Source organism: Heloderma suspectum, chromosome 10, assembly GCF_057233095.1.
Source record: "Heloderma suspectum isolate Gila_16-S chromosome 10, 16-S_ref, whole genome shotgun sequence".
NCBI lineage: Eukaryota > Metazoa > Chordata > Lepidosauria > Squamata > Helodermatidae > Heloderma > Heloderma suspectum.
In genome coordinates this window covers 34,044,341-34,060,855 of record NC_139467.1, presented here as the reverse complement: position 1 = coordinate 34,060,855, position 16,515 = coordinate 34,044,341, and the positions used below count along the sequence as shown (strand labels likewise).

Sequence of the window (16,515 nt, the reverse complement as noted above, 5' to 3'; positions counted from 1 at the left end):
TGCTGTAAGGAAGAATATGCATGTACTGGCCTAGAGAAACTTGCGGTCCTGAGGAACGGCCTTTGTCTAACTTGGGGTCTCAGACAGACATTCAGGGTGTGGCAAAGATCTGCTTTGTCACCTGAAAGGAGGTGTGAACGTGTGTGTGTGTGTATGTATTCAACATGCATTTTCTATCAATAAACTGTGATCTTCTGCATAAGTGGATTGTTTCATCTTGGTAACCAAAAGAATCTAATTGATGACTGGGATCTGACAGAATCAGAACCCCAGATCAATACAGTGACTTTGAGCCACTCACTGACTCTCAGCCTAACCTGCCTCACAGGGTAGTTCTGAGGATAAAACAGGGAGGAGGGGGAACATGTACGCTGCCTTGGGTTCCTTGCAAGAGGAAAGAAGGCAGGATATAAATGTCATCATCATCTAAAGCTGGGATGGGCGACTCATGGTTCTCTAGATGTTTTGGCTTCCAACTCCCATCAGCCCTAGCCAGCATGGTCAAGGTGAGGAATTATGGGAGTTGTGGCCCTCCAGATATTTTGGCCTACAAGTTGCCCACCCCTGATCTGAAGGGAAGGGGTCCCCAAGACCACTAAATTGATCTAACTGTACCATTGCTGCTGAGCTAAATCCACCAAAACACAGGCATTGCAATTACTGTTTGAAGCAACCGGAAATCCTAGCAAGGAAGACGATGCTGTAAAGTGTGTAAACTACCTTTGTAGACTGATCTTCACTTTGCCCTCTGAGAAATGGAAGAGGAATCCATCCACGATCACAGCCCACTGCACTCCGAGGGCAGCAAGAAGAAGCCCGAACCCAGTGCTGCTGAAGCCATATCTCTTCAGGAAGGCCAGCAGGAAGGCAAAGCCGAAAATCACCATGACGTTAACATCTTGAAACGCTGTGGGGCAGAGACTGTTAATGTGGATGAGGCATGTCAGGCCAGCAGTGCAGCACCCAGGAGCAACTGGCTGGTGCTCTCAGAACCTGGGTACAGTGACGTGGGCCTTCAAGGGTGGATGGACAACCCAGGGCTGACACCAAAGGTAGGCATGGCTGGGCACCTGCCAAGGGCCCACACCCCAGCGAGGGCCCACTGACGAGAGCCCCCTGGACTTGCTCCTCCTCTTCACCACTACAACCTGCTTTTCCCCTTGCCTCTCGCTCTGGCCCAGACAATGCCATTGGTGAGGAGGAGCAGATGCCTCTGCTCATTGCTCACTGCCTCTCTGCCTGTCAAGCAAACAAATAGTAGCAAGGATGAGAAAGAGGAGGAGCAACGGTGGTGAGAAAGTAGACTCACGGAGGGAGGAGGCCCATTGAGGGTGTCTTGCCCAGGGGCGCTTCACAACTAGAGTAAATAAAAAGATATCCCTGAGCCAGTGGAGGCTGGTGGCTCCGATGACAGAGGGGCGGTGAGTCTGCTCTGGGTTTCAGTCAGAACCAGTCAGACCCTTAAAGGAGCTATCCAAGGTGCTCCTTTAGAGTTCTGACTGAAACCCAGAGCGGATTTACTGCCCCACTGCCATCGGAGCCACCAGCCTCCACTGTCCTGAGCTACTCACAACGCAATGAGCGTAACATGTAGCTGGGCTCTGAGTCCCAGGAACGGTGAACTTGAAACACTCAGGTTGCTTCTACACTAAACCTTATCTCTGGAATTGCCCTCCTTTGTTGAGTCACAGTTTACAAAGAATCCAGATGGCGTGTTTACCAAATCGTTGTATTTGAGCACTTTCTGTGTTGTCTTCCAATATCTTTTCAGACCTGATTTGTGAGCCTCTACTTCTTGTTGTTGTTATTATTATTATTAAAATTTCTATACCGCCCCATAGCCGAAGCTCTCTGGGCGGTTTACAGAAATTAAAAACCATTAAAATACGTTATACAAAGTGTATAACCATTTACATAAAAACAGATAAACAGACAGCAATGCACAGACAACATATATCTAAAATAATTTCAAGCAATCGACCATAAGACAAATCCAGCACCTGTGGATTCTATCCAGGATGGAAAATCTATCACATTTTTCACATACAATAAGACCTGTTTGAAAGAGAAAGAACTCCTGATTCCTAATAGTAACTATGCTTAAACATCCCGAATTTCTCCACTGATTTCTATGGAAAGCCGTCAATTCCTTTCCAGAAGACAAAACATTTTTTGACAAAACATTTTTGCAATAAATGCACCTTCTGGGCTTGAAGGCTTCGTAACTGTGCAAAGCTAACTTTAAAATCAGCAAAGAGCAGAGACCAAGGCTATCCCTTGATAAGCCGGCCTTATCAACAGCAGCTTCTTAGCAGGAAGGGTAGAAAGGCCAGATCATTCAGTACTCATTCAAAAAGTGCCTTGGGAGGGAAGGATTTTTAGAGACCCACAAAGTTCAACAGGCAAGGGAGGTGGAAAGATGGAGAGTTTATTCTTATTGCATTTATAGCCCACCTTTTTTCCTCTTGCGAGGAACCCAAGCCAACTTACGTGACCCTCCTCCTCTCCATGTTATCCTCACAACAACCCTGCAAGGCAGGTTGGGCTGAGGGTCAGTGACTGGCCCAAAGTCACGCAGTGAGTTTCGTGGCCAAGTGGGGACTCGAACCTGGATCTCCCCAGCCCTAGTCCAGCACTCTAACCACTGCAGCACATTGGATCCAGTCCTTCTCCCAACTCCATCCCTTACATCTCCTCCCCAAATACCACTCTGCCATCCATCATATGAGGCTGTTGCCTCAAGCAATAAAAAGGAAAAAAAACAACCCTGCCCATATGGTTGATTGCAATTAATTACTAGGCAATTAAAAGTTTTGGGGCCCAGGCCCATAGAACACAAATCTGCATCAAATTTGCATACTCTAATTTATATCTATATATCCAAATTTAGACATAATAACTAGGGTTTAATTAAATTTCACAGATGCCAAAGCCAATTCATTACGTATCCAAATCAGCTCAAATAAAATAGAATCTTCACTTAATTTCCATCCTAAATCCATAGTTCCTCTTCAATTACAATTCATGGGCAATCTCTCCCATGATCCATTTCTTTCTCTGTCCCTGTTGAAGGAAAATTGCCCCCGCTACATGCAATTAAGCTTAGAGGAACCAATGGAAGGTTTTTTCCTAATTTTAATTCCCATGCTGGGCGGCCGTGGAGGCTGGTGGCTCTGATGTCAGTGGGATGGTGAATCCACTCCAGGTTTCAGTCAGAACCAGTCAGACCTCTAAAAGAACTATCCAAGGTGCACCTTAGATAGCTCCTTTAGAGGTCTGACTGGTTCTGACTGAAACCCGGAGTGGATTTACCACCCCACTGACACAGAAGCCACCACCTTTCACTGCTGGGGATGAGGGTGGCTTGGAAGGTGTTCCAGCATGTGGGGAGGGGAGATTTAATCCTTCCCTGCCTGGCTGCGATCCTCCTTAAAATTCCCCCCTGCATGGCAATTAAGGTAAGAAAGAGAGCTTCCATTGGCATCAATGGACACCCTGGGCTCTGGTGAACAGATCTGGGACCCTGGGAAATAGATTCGGGCCCAGGCTCCCAGGCCTAGCAATGCCCCTGCACAACCCACAGCCACATGGGAAAGAACCACAGAAAAGGAGCTCCTGCATGGCTTGGCAAATGTGTAGGAGGCCATATAAACACAGGGTCAGGGCCAGCTCTGACATTAGGCAGAGTGAAGCAGTTGCCTCAGGCAGAAGATGCTGGGAAGTGGCAGCAAGATGTTGGAGGAGAGACCTGTGTGCCATGTGGCCTGCTCTGCATCCCCTAAGTTAGGCCTGTCCCCTTCAGATGCTGTGAAGAATGCAATCCCATTGTCAATGCTGGACAGACTTGATCTGCCAGTCGAGCTGGCTTTGGGACATAGGGTGAGAAGGGGCGCCATCTTGTTCTCAGGCAGCAAAATGTCTTGGGTCAGCCCTGCCCAGGGTTAGGGAATGATCATGGAAAACTAGGGTGACCTTATGTCCTACTTTACAGGGGACAGTCTCTTATCTGAAGGTGTCTTCTATCTGAAGGGCTGTCGGGTCCAAGTCTAATTTAAAGATAATGAACCCTGAGAGAACAGAGCAGGGGCCTTGAAGTTGGCCATCAATACTACTTACTTATTTGTGTGATTTGCATCCTGCTTTTCTACCAAGAAAAATGGCACTCAAGCAGGTCATAGTGAGCACGTGGAGAGCAGCATGAGGAACTGGGCACACCGTCTTTCCTACCAGGGGGAGATATATTTCTTTTTAAAGTATAGTCATTCTTTCTAAATCTAAATCTCTACTATAAATTGGCAGCTGCAATTTTTGTTTTTGCAAATCTCTGCCTTCCTTTGTCCTCTTTTTGGGGGATGTATTTCCTCTTTTCTGACAATGGGTAACCCTGAAACTAATAACTTGTCCCACCTCCTTAGGGGAACCTGCTTTACCTCCAGAGATCCATCTGTAACTGGCACAAAGTTGCACATAAAAGCCTGTGAAGAGAATATTCCTGTCTCTCCCGAGAGAGAGAAGCCCTGCTCGTCTGAAACACTCAGAAAAGTCCAAGCAGTTTAAGAGTTACCACTTTCTACAGTGGTGTTCAAAGACTACCTGGAATTGCCAGGGACTGAACCTGGTACTTTTTGCATGCAAAGCAGGTGCTCTACCACTGATCTCCAGACCTATTTCCCCAAATGCAAACACTGTCTCCCCCTACCGCAAACAATTCAGTCGAGTTTGTCACATTTGGCAGAAATTGCAGGCACCAGTACAATGGCTGAGCCTCATTGTGGGAGAATTTCCCCTGCCAGGTAAGAATTTACTTGACTGAAGTCACAATCCTATGCATGTTCAGACAGAGAAACATTGCTGGGTGGGGCATGCTGGGAGTTGTAAGACTTTTTTTCTATCTAAACATGCATAGGATTGCGCTGTAACATACCAAAACGCAATAAAATCTGCAGCCCTAATCATAAACAAAGTTACCTGGGTAGAAGGTGAAGTCTCTTTCATGATGTTGATGGTCATATGAAACAAAGAAGTAAAATAAAATGATGAAAGCAGCTTCCAAAAAAGCTATGAGCCCCGGCAGACGAAAACGGAGGCTTGGAGGATATTGGGAAGGCATTGTATATTCACTGCAGTATTTTTTAAAAAGGCAAGCAAGGGTTGGTATTTTCCCTTCTGTTCAAATGCTCCATAAGCCTCGAATTAAAAAAAAAAGAGAGAGACGAAAGAGAAAGAGTGGTGGAGAAAGTCTGAACGTGATAAGAGATCGTAGACGGCATTAGCAAGAGACACAGTCCTTATCTAAGGCAGCCCAGGAGAGCTGGCCAACCTTCAATGACTGATGTTTGACTGCAGTCAAGTTGGCTTGTGATCTGCTGTCGTGGGATAGGGTTGTGGCACTTAGCAAAGGTTGGAAATGTCCCAAGAACAGACAATTTGCATGGGTTAGTGGCGGTCTTGGTGAGCCTCAGCTGCTGAGTAAACTGTATGGCGATATGATCCACCCATCAGTGAACGAGTTACCATGAAAAATAACTGAGGCCCTGTGGCACCCAAGGTGAGCATACCACAGGGGAAGGTGAGATGTAGGCCTTAACCAACTTTGGCTGATCTTGCTTGGTGGCCAAACCAAGATTGGTGCTCACCAGAACCCTGCCCTTCTCCTTGTCCCTGACCCCATGCTGCACCTCCCAAACACATTGCAAACAGTGGTGTCATGGTAAACTTTGACGTGCAAGTGCTTGTTGTGACAGTCCCCATAGTTACACCCCCCAAGGAGACCACAAATTCAGGCAACACAGTATTGATCTATCAATAAAGCAGTTCTAGCAGTTTTATCTCCACCAGGAGCAGGTCTTTGTAAAGCTAATTGGTCTTGATTGCCCATTCAGGACCAAGCCACCCCAAAACACTTGGAGTTACAACAGGGAACAATATATCCTTGTTTGGAAAATTCATTCCCCACTCCCTCCGCCAGCCTCAACTACTGTGAAGATTGCAGCTAAGTGCCAATGGAACAGGGAAGACGGGGCGGGCGGGGAGATGATGCATCCCTGCTAATCAAAAAGTGTCAGCGCTGCGTCCCTGCATGCCCTGGCTCTACTACACCACTGATTGCAAAGTGAGGGACGATCTGCTGCCCCCCAGCCAGCTCCATTCTTGGGGCTCCTTCATACCAGGCTTTTATCCTGCGATTGAGATTTGCTCCCTCATGGAAGTTTGTGGGCTCTTTACATGACGCCGTGATCATTCAAGGCGCCTCCTGCACGAAATGCCCTTTGTTCCGTTTTTAAATAGATTGCAGATAATGAGCTATCAAATTACCCCGATGTGTTCTGCTTCAGTTTCCTCCGTGAAAAGAGGAAAAGAGGCAAGAAGAGGAGTGAGTTCAGTGAAAGACAGTGGAAGCCTCAGATACAGGGAGAAGGAGGGGGAAGGGGAGGGGGAAAGGAAGCAGGTGAAAAAGGGAGTCAGCTGTGATCCTGCATTTAAAACGGGAACAGAAAGCTCCATTTTAAATGCAGGATTTTAGGCTGGTGTAGAGATGCCCTTGGAGCTGGGAAGGAGGGTGGAGAATTGTTCCTGGAAATGCACGACACTTTCAAAGTGCTCAAAGCATCTCATAAGCATGGTGCTGGAAGAAGCATCAGTCTTCCCCACAACCTTGCTGCTGGGGGACGGGTGGAAAGAACAAACTGGAAGGATCCCTGCCCCATCTCCTGCTCAAAGGTTGGGAAGGAAGGTCAGGCTCACCACCTTATCAGAGGGTGGCATGACACAAACCCAGAGTGAACGAGCTTGCAAACCCTGAGCTAGCGATGAAGCAGCCACCTCAGGGAGCAGATCTTGGACATCATTAAGGCAGCAGAGTGGTAGGAGTAGGGAAGTCGGAGGATTCCTCAATGGATTCAAATGAGTTCAGGTTTTTATGAATCTGACCTGCAGATTTCACAGCTGACCACCTTTTTCCAAGTCACATGGATTCCGTGGACTTGTGGACCAGTTTTTCACTTGGGCGGGGGGGATTTGTGCTAATGTGCATTAACTACTTCAAATCAACGCAGATGCTCAAGTGCGCACTAGCGCTTATGTGCACTTGTGCTAACGCGAATTAGCACGAATGCAAATTAGTGCAAGTAGAACAAAATTCTGGTTTTAAAAATCCAATTCCGTCAATGAGCACACAATAGAATGAAAGACGCCTAACAATCTGCGAAACACAGACGGAGCGGCTTTAATGAAATCCATAGATCCCTAAGTGGAAGACTGGTAAAGCTGACCCACAAAGCATAAGGTGGCCACTTACACATCACCAAAATAGAGCAAATGCATCACCAAAAAAAGAGGGTACAAATTTGCATAACATTTGCATATGCTACTTTTAACAACTATGATTTCAATATAAGACATCTCACCATAGCGTGGATGACAGCTTTCAGCTATAGAAATGCAAGTGTAGAAATAAATAAATAAAATAAAATAAAATATGGACAGGTGACCTGGATGCTTGCTCACTCTGCTGTCCAGGCTTGATGAGCAGCTTCAAGGCACTTCCTCCTTGCCCTTCTTATGGTTCTTTTGTTTTAGCCAAAGTTGATGGGCAATGGTTCTTATGGTTCTTTATCTTTAACAGGAATTGTTTGGGGCAGTCCTTCAATCAGAGGACACCTTCTAATAGAGGGTGGTCCTCTGGCAGCCTTCAAAATAGAGGACTGTCTTCTGTAATGGAGGACAACTGGCTGCTGTAACAGGCCACGGTCCAGAGTGACTATTAAATGGTGAGTGGCTGGCCAGCAACTATCACCACAAGCCTATGGCCAAGGGATCAGATGGGTGGGTGGGCCAAATGGTATTATCAGGGGATAGTGGGGAGAGCTTGCCAAGATTCTTGGTCCCCCTAAAGCTTTCTGAGGATGTTGGCTACATAAGAACATAAGAAGAACCCTGCTGGATCAGGCTAAGAGTCCATCAAGTCCAGCATTCTGTTCACACAGTGGCCAACCAGATGCCCATGGAGAAACCCACAAGCAAGACATGAGTGCAACAGCACCCTCCCGCCCATGTTCCCCAGCAACTGGTGTACATAAGCTCACTGCCTCTAGTACTGGAGGTAGCATAGAGCCATCAGGACTAGTAGCCATTGCTAGCCTTCTCCTCCATGAATTTGTCCAATCCCCTTTTAAAGCCATCCAAATTTGTGGCCATCGCTACATCTTGTAGTAGCGAATTTCATGGTTTAACTATGTGCTGTGTGAAGAAGTCCTCCTCCTATTATCTGGCTTTACAGCTTTGTGGGATGACCCTGGGTTCTGGTATTATGAGAGGAAGAAAAATATCTCCCTTTCCACGTTCTCTACACCATGCATAATTTTGTAGACCTCTATCATGTCTCCTCTTACAGTCCTTGCTTCAGGATCACAGCCCCAATTAGTTAGTTAGTTAGTTTCTCACAGCACAGGGGTGGTTATCTCATGGAGCACAGTTTGGAAATTGCCAGAGCAGGCCAGTTGCTTAATGGATTGATCTGTTCATCAGCTACATAAAGAATTTGTTTTTTTTAAGGTGAACAAGCTCCTATGAAGAGCTTAAGAAAATACAAATCAATGTTATGAAGAACATCAAACCTATGGAAAGAAAACATTTGCTCCCTTGACAGGTCAACCGTGATGTGGTTCTGGCTGATATGTTGAAGGCCCACATCCGTGATTACACGCCACATGCTAGAAATGGAAAGAAAGCCACCTGCTGGCAAAAGGAAATTATCTAGCAGCTCCTAAAATGAGACAGAAAAGGAGCGTTTGTTACATTTTACTGGGTAGCAGCTGGAAGCATCCCCTGGAAATCTCCCTGCTGCTGTAGCCAATAAAATCAAATTTAGTTACTGCTTGGATTTCCATTGGTAGCCATGTAGAGCATGTCTACAGATGCCCAATCCCTGGGTATCTGTAGGTAGCACTAGGAAAGACCCCTGCCTGAAACTGCGGAGAGCCACTGCCAGCCAGTGCAGGCAATGCTAAGCTAGCTGGACCAATGGGATAAGGCAGCTTCCTGTGTTAAATCAGCCCTCTCTTCAGAACCATGAGGACTAGAACCTTACTTTGTTTTTAAGAGAAGGACTGTCGCTCAGTGGCAGAGCACCTGCTTTGCATGCAAAAGGTCTCAGGTTTAATCCTTGGCATCTCCAGGTAGGGCTGGGAAAAGTCTTGCCTGAAACCCTGCAGAGATGCTGAGCTAGCTGGATCAAGGGTCTGACTCTGATATAAGGCAGCTTTCCACAGTTCTATGTTCTTCCCAAGGGAATAAGCCCTAAAGGTGTAGCTGTGGCCCATGAGAGAGCGAAAGGGCTTCCTCTCTAGAATGCCCAGCCTCATTTCACAACAGTTCCCTGTCTATTTCCTATGAGCAGTTAAGGGGCTTCTCAAGATGGGGCCTTTATCCTGTGATTGAGATTGGTTACTCACGGAAGTTTACAGGTCCTTTACATGACGTTGTCACCCTCCAGCGCCTCTCCCATGCTTCCAGATCATTTCCGCAGCTTTATTTGAAAGAGATAAGGAGGTAATAAAAAACTGTTTGAATTTGTCTGTGTAAAGAGGATGTGGCACTATAACAACTGCACCATCTAGTGGCTGTATAATGAAACATATAGAACTTGCAGATAAAGCCAATCCTCCCCCACCAAAAAAACCCCAGGAAGTGTGTGTGAAGGAGCCCATCTTAACCCCACAAAGAATCCAGAAGCAGAAGCCCCAGTAAAGTTGATTTAAAAAAAACCCTGATGTTGAGAAGCCCAAAGGCACAATCCTAGGCATGTTTGGACAGTAAAAAAAGTCGTACAACTCCCAGCATGCCCCAGCCAGCCATGCTGGCTGGAACATGCTGGGAGCTGTAGGACTTTTTTTTTTTTTTTACTGTCTAAACATGCATGGGATTGTGCCCTAAGCCTAGCCTACACACGCAGCCAGAGGTGGCTCTATATCTGGGGTGAATGGGACGGCAACTCTCTGCCTTTCCCCTACCCACTTGTGGCAGAAACATCCCCCCACAGCCAGGTACATTGGCTCCAGTGCACGGCCTGCAGCTGCCAATTGCCACGCGTGATCTTCGTCTGCCCTCCTCCGACCATTTCAGTAGAATATTGAGTATCTGCCCTGCCTACCGCCCCACCAGCCCCATGAGCACCAGCCACCACTGCATGCAGCAGGACAAGGTGGTGGCAAACAGCTGAAGTGGTGGAATGGATTGTATCATTCAGACACAGGCCTCCATCTCATCAAGGATAAAGATTTTAGCCCGCTCCCTGTTGTGCTAGTTTCCCAGTACCAGGCCGCGTTTTGCTTGTTTATTTATTTACAATATTTATATACCGCTCCTCATCAGAAGATTTCGAAGCGGTGAACAACACGATAAAATAATAAAACAATGGTTAAAAGAGTTAAAACGTTTTTTTATGAGTTTTCCAGTTAGGATAGCGTTAAAAATGTGATTTCCCTATTAGCAGTCCGAAGTGGTACAGTCCCCTTACAACAGGACTCTATCACCTCATTCTACTGCATGCATATGTAACCTGTGTTAATGTCCCTTTAAAGATGGCTGCCCTTAAACCTGGGCGGGGGAGGGGGGGAGACAGAGTTTTGGGAGATGGCTCTTTTCAATATGCACAAGGGAACAAGGAAGCTGTGCAGCATGTAGAGAGCTGGCAGGGCAGTGGAGGTATACATTCCTCTATCGGCCCAGCAAAGGAAGAACTCCAGAAAAGGGAGGAGGTCTGTGGCCTGGAGCTTAATGATTTTGGTTTACTGCTTTTTTGTTTGAAGGCTCAAGCTGCAAGTGTATGAATCAAGAGTTCCAAAGTACCAGCTAGAGGAGACACATTAGGGTGGTGATTTACACATTACCAAAAAATAGGAAAGGTATCATCAAAAAAGAGGACAAAAAGGAGAGGGAAAACAGGAAAAAAGAGGACAAAGGCAGGAGGGGAAAAACAGAATTGTTGCCTGCCAAGGAACTGCAGTCTGCAGGGCAGGAATTGCTTATAAGGCTAGAGCCAAAGCAGGGGAGGGGGGGGGCAGATATTTGAAGGCATGAAGGTATTACACTTTGAGGGTTTGGGGCTCAAACATTGTGGCTTTCTGGGATGGGGTGGGCATTGGCTGACCATATTTCCTTTTGACAAAAACGGGATATTGGGATGACAAAAACAGGATGGGCTATGTAATATTCTGTATTCATGAAAAAGTAAGACGATAACAAAAGTTTTATTAGAGAAAGAATCTCTATGGCGGAATGATGGTAGAAATAACAGTAAGACTCACCCTCCTGGCTCCCACACGCTGAATGGGGCTTAGCGACCACCTCTTGAATTCCCCGCCACTGCAGACAAGCAAGGGGGCGACATCTGATCGTCCTCAGCTCAAGAAGCTGACTGGACAAAGGAAATGGAACTTCCTCTTTCGTCACACTAGTAGTTTTACGGCATGTATTGATTAGCATAGAGCCTTATGATAAACGTGTTCAGTTTTTTACAAAAAAAATTAAAAACAGGACAAAATTGACATTTATATTAAAACGACGGGACGGTCGGGAAATATGAAAAGCCTTATGATAAACGTGTTCAGTTTTTTACAAAAAAAAATTAAAAACAGGACAAAATTGACATTTATATTAAAACGACGGGACGGTCGGGAAATATGAAAAAAACGGTACTGTCCCGTTTAAAACAGTACATATGGTCAGCCTAGATGGGCAGGATTTCTTTCAATGAGCTAAAAGATAGTGACTGTTCTGAATCCTGGAATGGTTGCCATTATCTTTTCAGACTATTTAGCTAATAAAACTTCTAACAACTAAAACAGAAATAATTTCCAGAAAGATAAGCCGTGTTAGTAGAGGTTGTAGCAAAACCAAGAAAAGTGTTCTGCAGCACTGGAAGACTCATAATTTTAATGCGAAGTTTTTAACGGAGAAATTGTAAGAACCCTGTTGAAGAGAGGGGAGGTGGATGAAAAAACAATGCAGATGCACCAAACTTTTTAGTGATTGATGTGTTTGTATTAAAATTAAAGGGGGGGAAAATCAAACCATCTTTTTTTGGAACAGGTTTGTGGAGTAGAGCCCACCTTATCAGATTCATGAAGTGTTATCTTCAGCTGCCAGATATCTACATGGGCTACAGAGATAGAGCAAAAGATGAAGTAGTGTCAAAAGGCCCTGAAAAGGAAAGCATAACAGTAGGCCCACCACATCTCTATCCAAAGCCTAAACATATACAAGATAAGAAGAGTGATCCATTTACAGCAGCAACCGCAGGTGATAATGCTGTTTCAATAACACTAGCTCAGGCTGCAATCCTATGAACGCTTAAGTGGGAGTATGTCCTATTGGACTCAAAGGGGCCTACTTTTGAGCAGATGTGCATAGTACTTTCAATTGGGCATGCTCCCAAGAAATTCTGCACTGAGTCACTAGCTAAAGGTGCAAGCCTATGCATATTTATCCAGGAGTAAATTTCACTGAATTAAAATGGGATTTACCAAGTACCCATTGCATACCATCACCCTGCATTGCCACACACTTAATATGAAAATAAGCCTCAATAAATATGGTTGGACTTTCTTCTGAGTAAACCTGCAGAGAACCGGGCTAATGCACAGCTGATTCCATCTTTGTGGAAACTTCAGGTCAACTGCTTGGATTCTGCCCCAACCCTCAGTAGCCTGCTGAACATCCATCTTAACCAACCCCATACATAGCTCCTATAGAAACTCTTCAACAGCCCTCAGATAAGACCAAATGAAGCTGGTGGCAGCAGCCATGAATTAAACCATGAAGAGGATCAATAAAGATTCGGGGAGTATCAGCAGAAGACGCTGTAGAGCAGCCGTCCTCAGCCTGGTGTGTTCCAGATGCGTTGTAAAACTCCCATTATCCCCAAGCCAGCATGGCTAATGATGGGAGTTGTAGTACAATGCATCCAGAGAACAGAAGCTTGGTGTAGGTTTATAGAGTCATTTATAGCAAAAACATTTTAATTTGCATTATTGCCTATAAGCCATCTTTGGGTCTCTGTGAGAAAAGAGGGGCAAGGTATTTCTAAATAAATACGTTCACTGATGATAACTAGCTTGTGTCTATTTTGTCCACAGATTGGTTACTCATTTACTTATTGCATTTATATCTCACTTTAACAATGGGACCCTAGGTAGCCTCCTATGCAGGCCTGGCCAGAGCCAGATCTGCTTAGTTTCAGCAAGGTCCCTGCATCATATGAGAGGGACTTTTCTGTAGCAGCACACAACATGTGGCACTCCCTGCCACAGGAGTTAAATTGTTTCATGATGGTTAGCTGCTTTGGGCATCTCCATTTGCCGGGTGATACATTTCATTATAAATAAAGTGAATTCCCACCACACTTTTATTTGCAGTGCTTTTTTCCTAACAACAGCTGCAGCCCAGTCCTATGCGTTGTTTCCTCAGGAGTAAGCCATGTTCCCAGGCAAGCTTGCATAGGAGTGCAGCCTTATTTCTGCATAAACACACATTGAATAGGATCAAGCTGTCAGATTGGATCAAGCTGTCAGATTGGATCAAGCTGTCAGACTGGATCAAGCTGTCAGACTGGATCAAGCTGTCAGATTGAGGCACTTCCTAAGCACATTTACACAAAGGTTAGTTCCATTAAAATCTATTTCATTTGCTTCCAAGTAAAGATGCTCACGATTAACAAAAAAAGCAAAGGTAGCCAGGTTGACTATAAGAAAAATTCCAAATTCCATGTTGCTGTAATACTGTACTACTATTAGACCAACCAAAAGATCACACACCCACACCCAAAAATTGTCCAAGCTTCTGAGATCCCCCAGATCTCTTCTTAGTCCCACAAAAAAGCAAAGGTAGCTGTGTTGACCATAAGAAAATTTGAAAATGCACCTTCTGCAACCCGGCAAAATATTCATCCTGGCTGCAAATGCCTCTCCCGTAGCAAAGCCTGTCCGGGAACTACAAATACATTCAACTCCTCCCTTGGCAAGGACCCAGCAGCAGCTACCTTAAGAAATGGCTATGGGGGGGGGGATCTCTCCCTGATTGGCCAAGACTCGGTTTCCCAGGTCACTTTACGTGGCCGTTACACCCAGTCTCACTTTTCCCATTTCCTATTGGTCCTCCTTAGTGCCATTTCGTCAAACCTGAACTGTATTGGATGATCTCTCTATCAGTCTGGTCGGAGGGCGGGCCTCTGAGAGAGCTGGGTTAGAATGCAGCGGAATTCACCATCCTTTGCCTCTTTTTACCTTTGGTCCTTGAATTACGCGAGCCTTTTATTCGAGCTTCATTGGTCAGCATTCCCGTCAATCAAATTATGAGGGGCTGTACCCTACTGTCAAAACGAGAGGTAGGGTTAAAAAAATAATAAAAAAAGCTCCTTTCTTTCCTTCCATTGGGTGATAATTAAGCTTCCCCACCCACCTCGGTTCTCTCCGTCCAACTATTGGGCATCTTCGCCATCAATCCGCCAACTCCTTGCGGTCACGGGGAGTCCTGGACGCCGTTCGCGCAGCTGGGCGGGGATGGCCATCCTGGGAAGGGGCGGGATCGCCATCGTCGATCCCCTCATTGGCTGCAACGCCCGCCTCTCTTCCCTTGCCCCCGCGTTGATTGATTCTCCCGTCCGTCGGCCTCATGTTTTGCCTCCCGCCGATTGGCCCGTGCCTGAAAGGAGGCGGTGCGGTGCGCGGCGGCTGCGCGCGGGGACGCGGCGGCGGGGAGGGACAGATCCGAAATTATTTTTTATTTCTTTGTTTCCTAGGCGGGGGGGGGGGAGGAAAAAAAAGAGACGGGGAGAGAGAAGGGCGAGCGGGGGGGAGAGGCGCGCCGGGAGAGGGGACGAGGCTCGCGTTGGCCCTCCGCGCGGGCCGCTCGGACGGGCGCGGATGTTGTCGCCGTGACCCGGGCGGGGCAGGAGCGGCGGCGGCGGGGGGCGGCGGCGGGCGGGCCAGGCCGGGTTGGGTCGCGGCGGGTCGGGCGAGAGGATGAAGCGCCGGAGCGCCGACTGCAGCAAACTCCGGCGGCCGCTCAAGCGGAACCGCATCACCGAGGGCATCTACGGCAGGTATGGCCGCACCTGGAGCCTGCCCGGCCCCTTCGCTCCCTCCGGGCCGTCCCGCCTCAGCCCCCGCCGCCGGCGCTCTCGTTCTCCTCAGACACACCGACGAGCGTGGCCGGGGAGGGGGCTCCTCCCCCCCTTCTTCCTCCCCCCAGCACTTTCACACACGCCCCTCCCTCATCGCCTCCAAACGCGCCCCCCCCCGCTGCTTCTCCCCTCACGCCGCTTCCCGCCCATTGTCCTTCCCCAGACTTCCCTCACGGCCCCGCTTCTTTGGAGCTGTGGGCCATTGTCTTCAGAAGAAGACCGACACCCCCCCCCCCATTTGCACAATGCGCTCCCCTACCCCGACACAAAATACCCTCTTCCACCCCCACTCCCCGTCTCCTCACAGGTCTTTCTTTTCTCTCAGCCGCCTCCTCCCCCTCCCCACCCCACATTCCCCAAGCACACCCCATAATGCTTCGTAGGAAGCCCTATGTCTCCCGCCCCCCCACACACACAATATATATATTCACACCTCCATTGTGGGGGGTCCCGCCCTGTCTTCCCTCGCAGCCATGCCTCCCCCCCACATCTGCTCCCTCTCCCCATACATTGGCATTGACAGCCCTCCCTTCAGAGCTGTTGCCTTCAACCTTTGGGGTTCGTGCCTCGCTTGCCACACACCTTTGGTGAGGCTGCCACCCGGCAGTGGGTCTTGATACACTAGTTGAAGACCTGCGCTTAGGATCCTGCCTGCTCCATCACCCCATGCGGGAGAGCCTTCCTCTAGGATCCTCTCCCTCTTCGCCCACATATATGCGGACAAGTCTTCCCTTTAGGACATTTTTTTCACACATGGGATTGTCTACTGGCAGGTTTCTCTTCCTCTTTCTTGAAGCCACAGCTGTGTCCCGGGTGTCGTATATTCTCCCTCCGTGTTTGTATGTGTATGCACATATACACAATCCTTGGCAAGCCTGTCCTTGCCCGCCCCTGTGCACACACTAGAAGTCTTCCTTCTAGAATGCTCTCCCCCCACCGCCAGTAATATACACATGCTGACCATTTTTCTTTTACAGAGGCTTCAACACAGTTGACACCACAGATATGTAGTTTTTCTTCCACATGTGTTGTGGCCTCTACCATGCCTTTGTTGGAAGCCTCACTTCTGGCCAATTTTCACTCCCCTACCTCCCTTAACAGCTGTCTTTAGACCCCACACCCCCCCACACACATGAAAGCTTTCTTTAGATTCCCTGCGCTAGCCCACCCACCCTCTTTTAAGAGGGTTCCACACATAGAGTGGTACACCAATAAAGCCACACTTCCACCCCAATTGGCACCACCCACACACCCATTTTTTCTCACTCACATGCACTCACGCACACCCCCCCACACAATATCTTGCCTTTAGGATCCACCCTTCCTCTAGGCAA

General features: G+C 47.4%; 2 protein-coding genes across 8 annotated transcripts in view; one reads left to right on the top strand and one right to left on the bottom strand.

Annotated features, from left to right (window-relative positions):
* The window catches only part of LOC146338096 (RH-like protein), a 39,893-nt gene extending 25,347 nt beyond the window's left edge, over window positions 1–14,546 (bottom strand). The window contains exons 1-5 of one of the 6 annotated variants that reach the window (XM_084815873.1): window positions 14,458–14,546; window positions 14,283–14,368; window positions 12,111–12,201; window positions 9,453–9,526; window positions 721–907 (exon numbers count right to left, since the gene is read on the bottom strand). In XM_084815873.1, the coding sequence (XP_084671999.1) occupies window positions 721–907; window positions 9,453–9,526; window positions 12,111–12,124 (275 nt within the window). In that variant the 5' untranslated portion in view covers window positions 12,125–12,201; window positions 14,283–14,368; window positions 14,458–14,546. Of the gene's footprint in view, window positions 1–720; window positions 908–4,968; window positions 5,212–9,452; window positions 9,527–11,306; window positions 11,453–12,110; window positions 12,202–13,920; window positions 14,058–14,282; window positions 14,369–14,457 lie in introns of those variants that run through there. The other 5 variants (XM_084815875.1, XM_084815874.1, XM_084815872.1 and 2 more) reach the window with 5 other exon arrangements.
* A 152-nt stretch (window positions 14,547–14,698) lies between these two features.
* MACO1 (macoilin 1) overlaps window positions 14,699–16,515 on the top strand; it is an 83,985-nt gene continuing 82,168 nt past the window's right edge. The window contains exon 1 of one of the 2 annotated variants that reach the window (XM_084815868.1): window positions 14,699–15,100. In XM_084815868.1, coding sequence (XP_084671994.1) covers window positions 15,021–15,100 — 80 coding nt within the window. In that variant the 5' untranslated portion in view covers window positions 14,699–15,020. The remainder of the gene's footprint in view (window positions 15,101–16,515) is intronic. The other variant, XM_084815869.1, reaches the window with a different exon arrangement.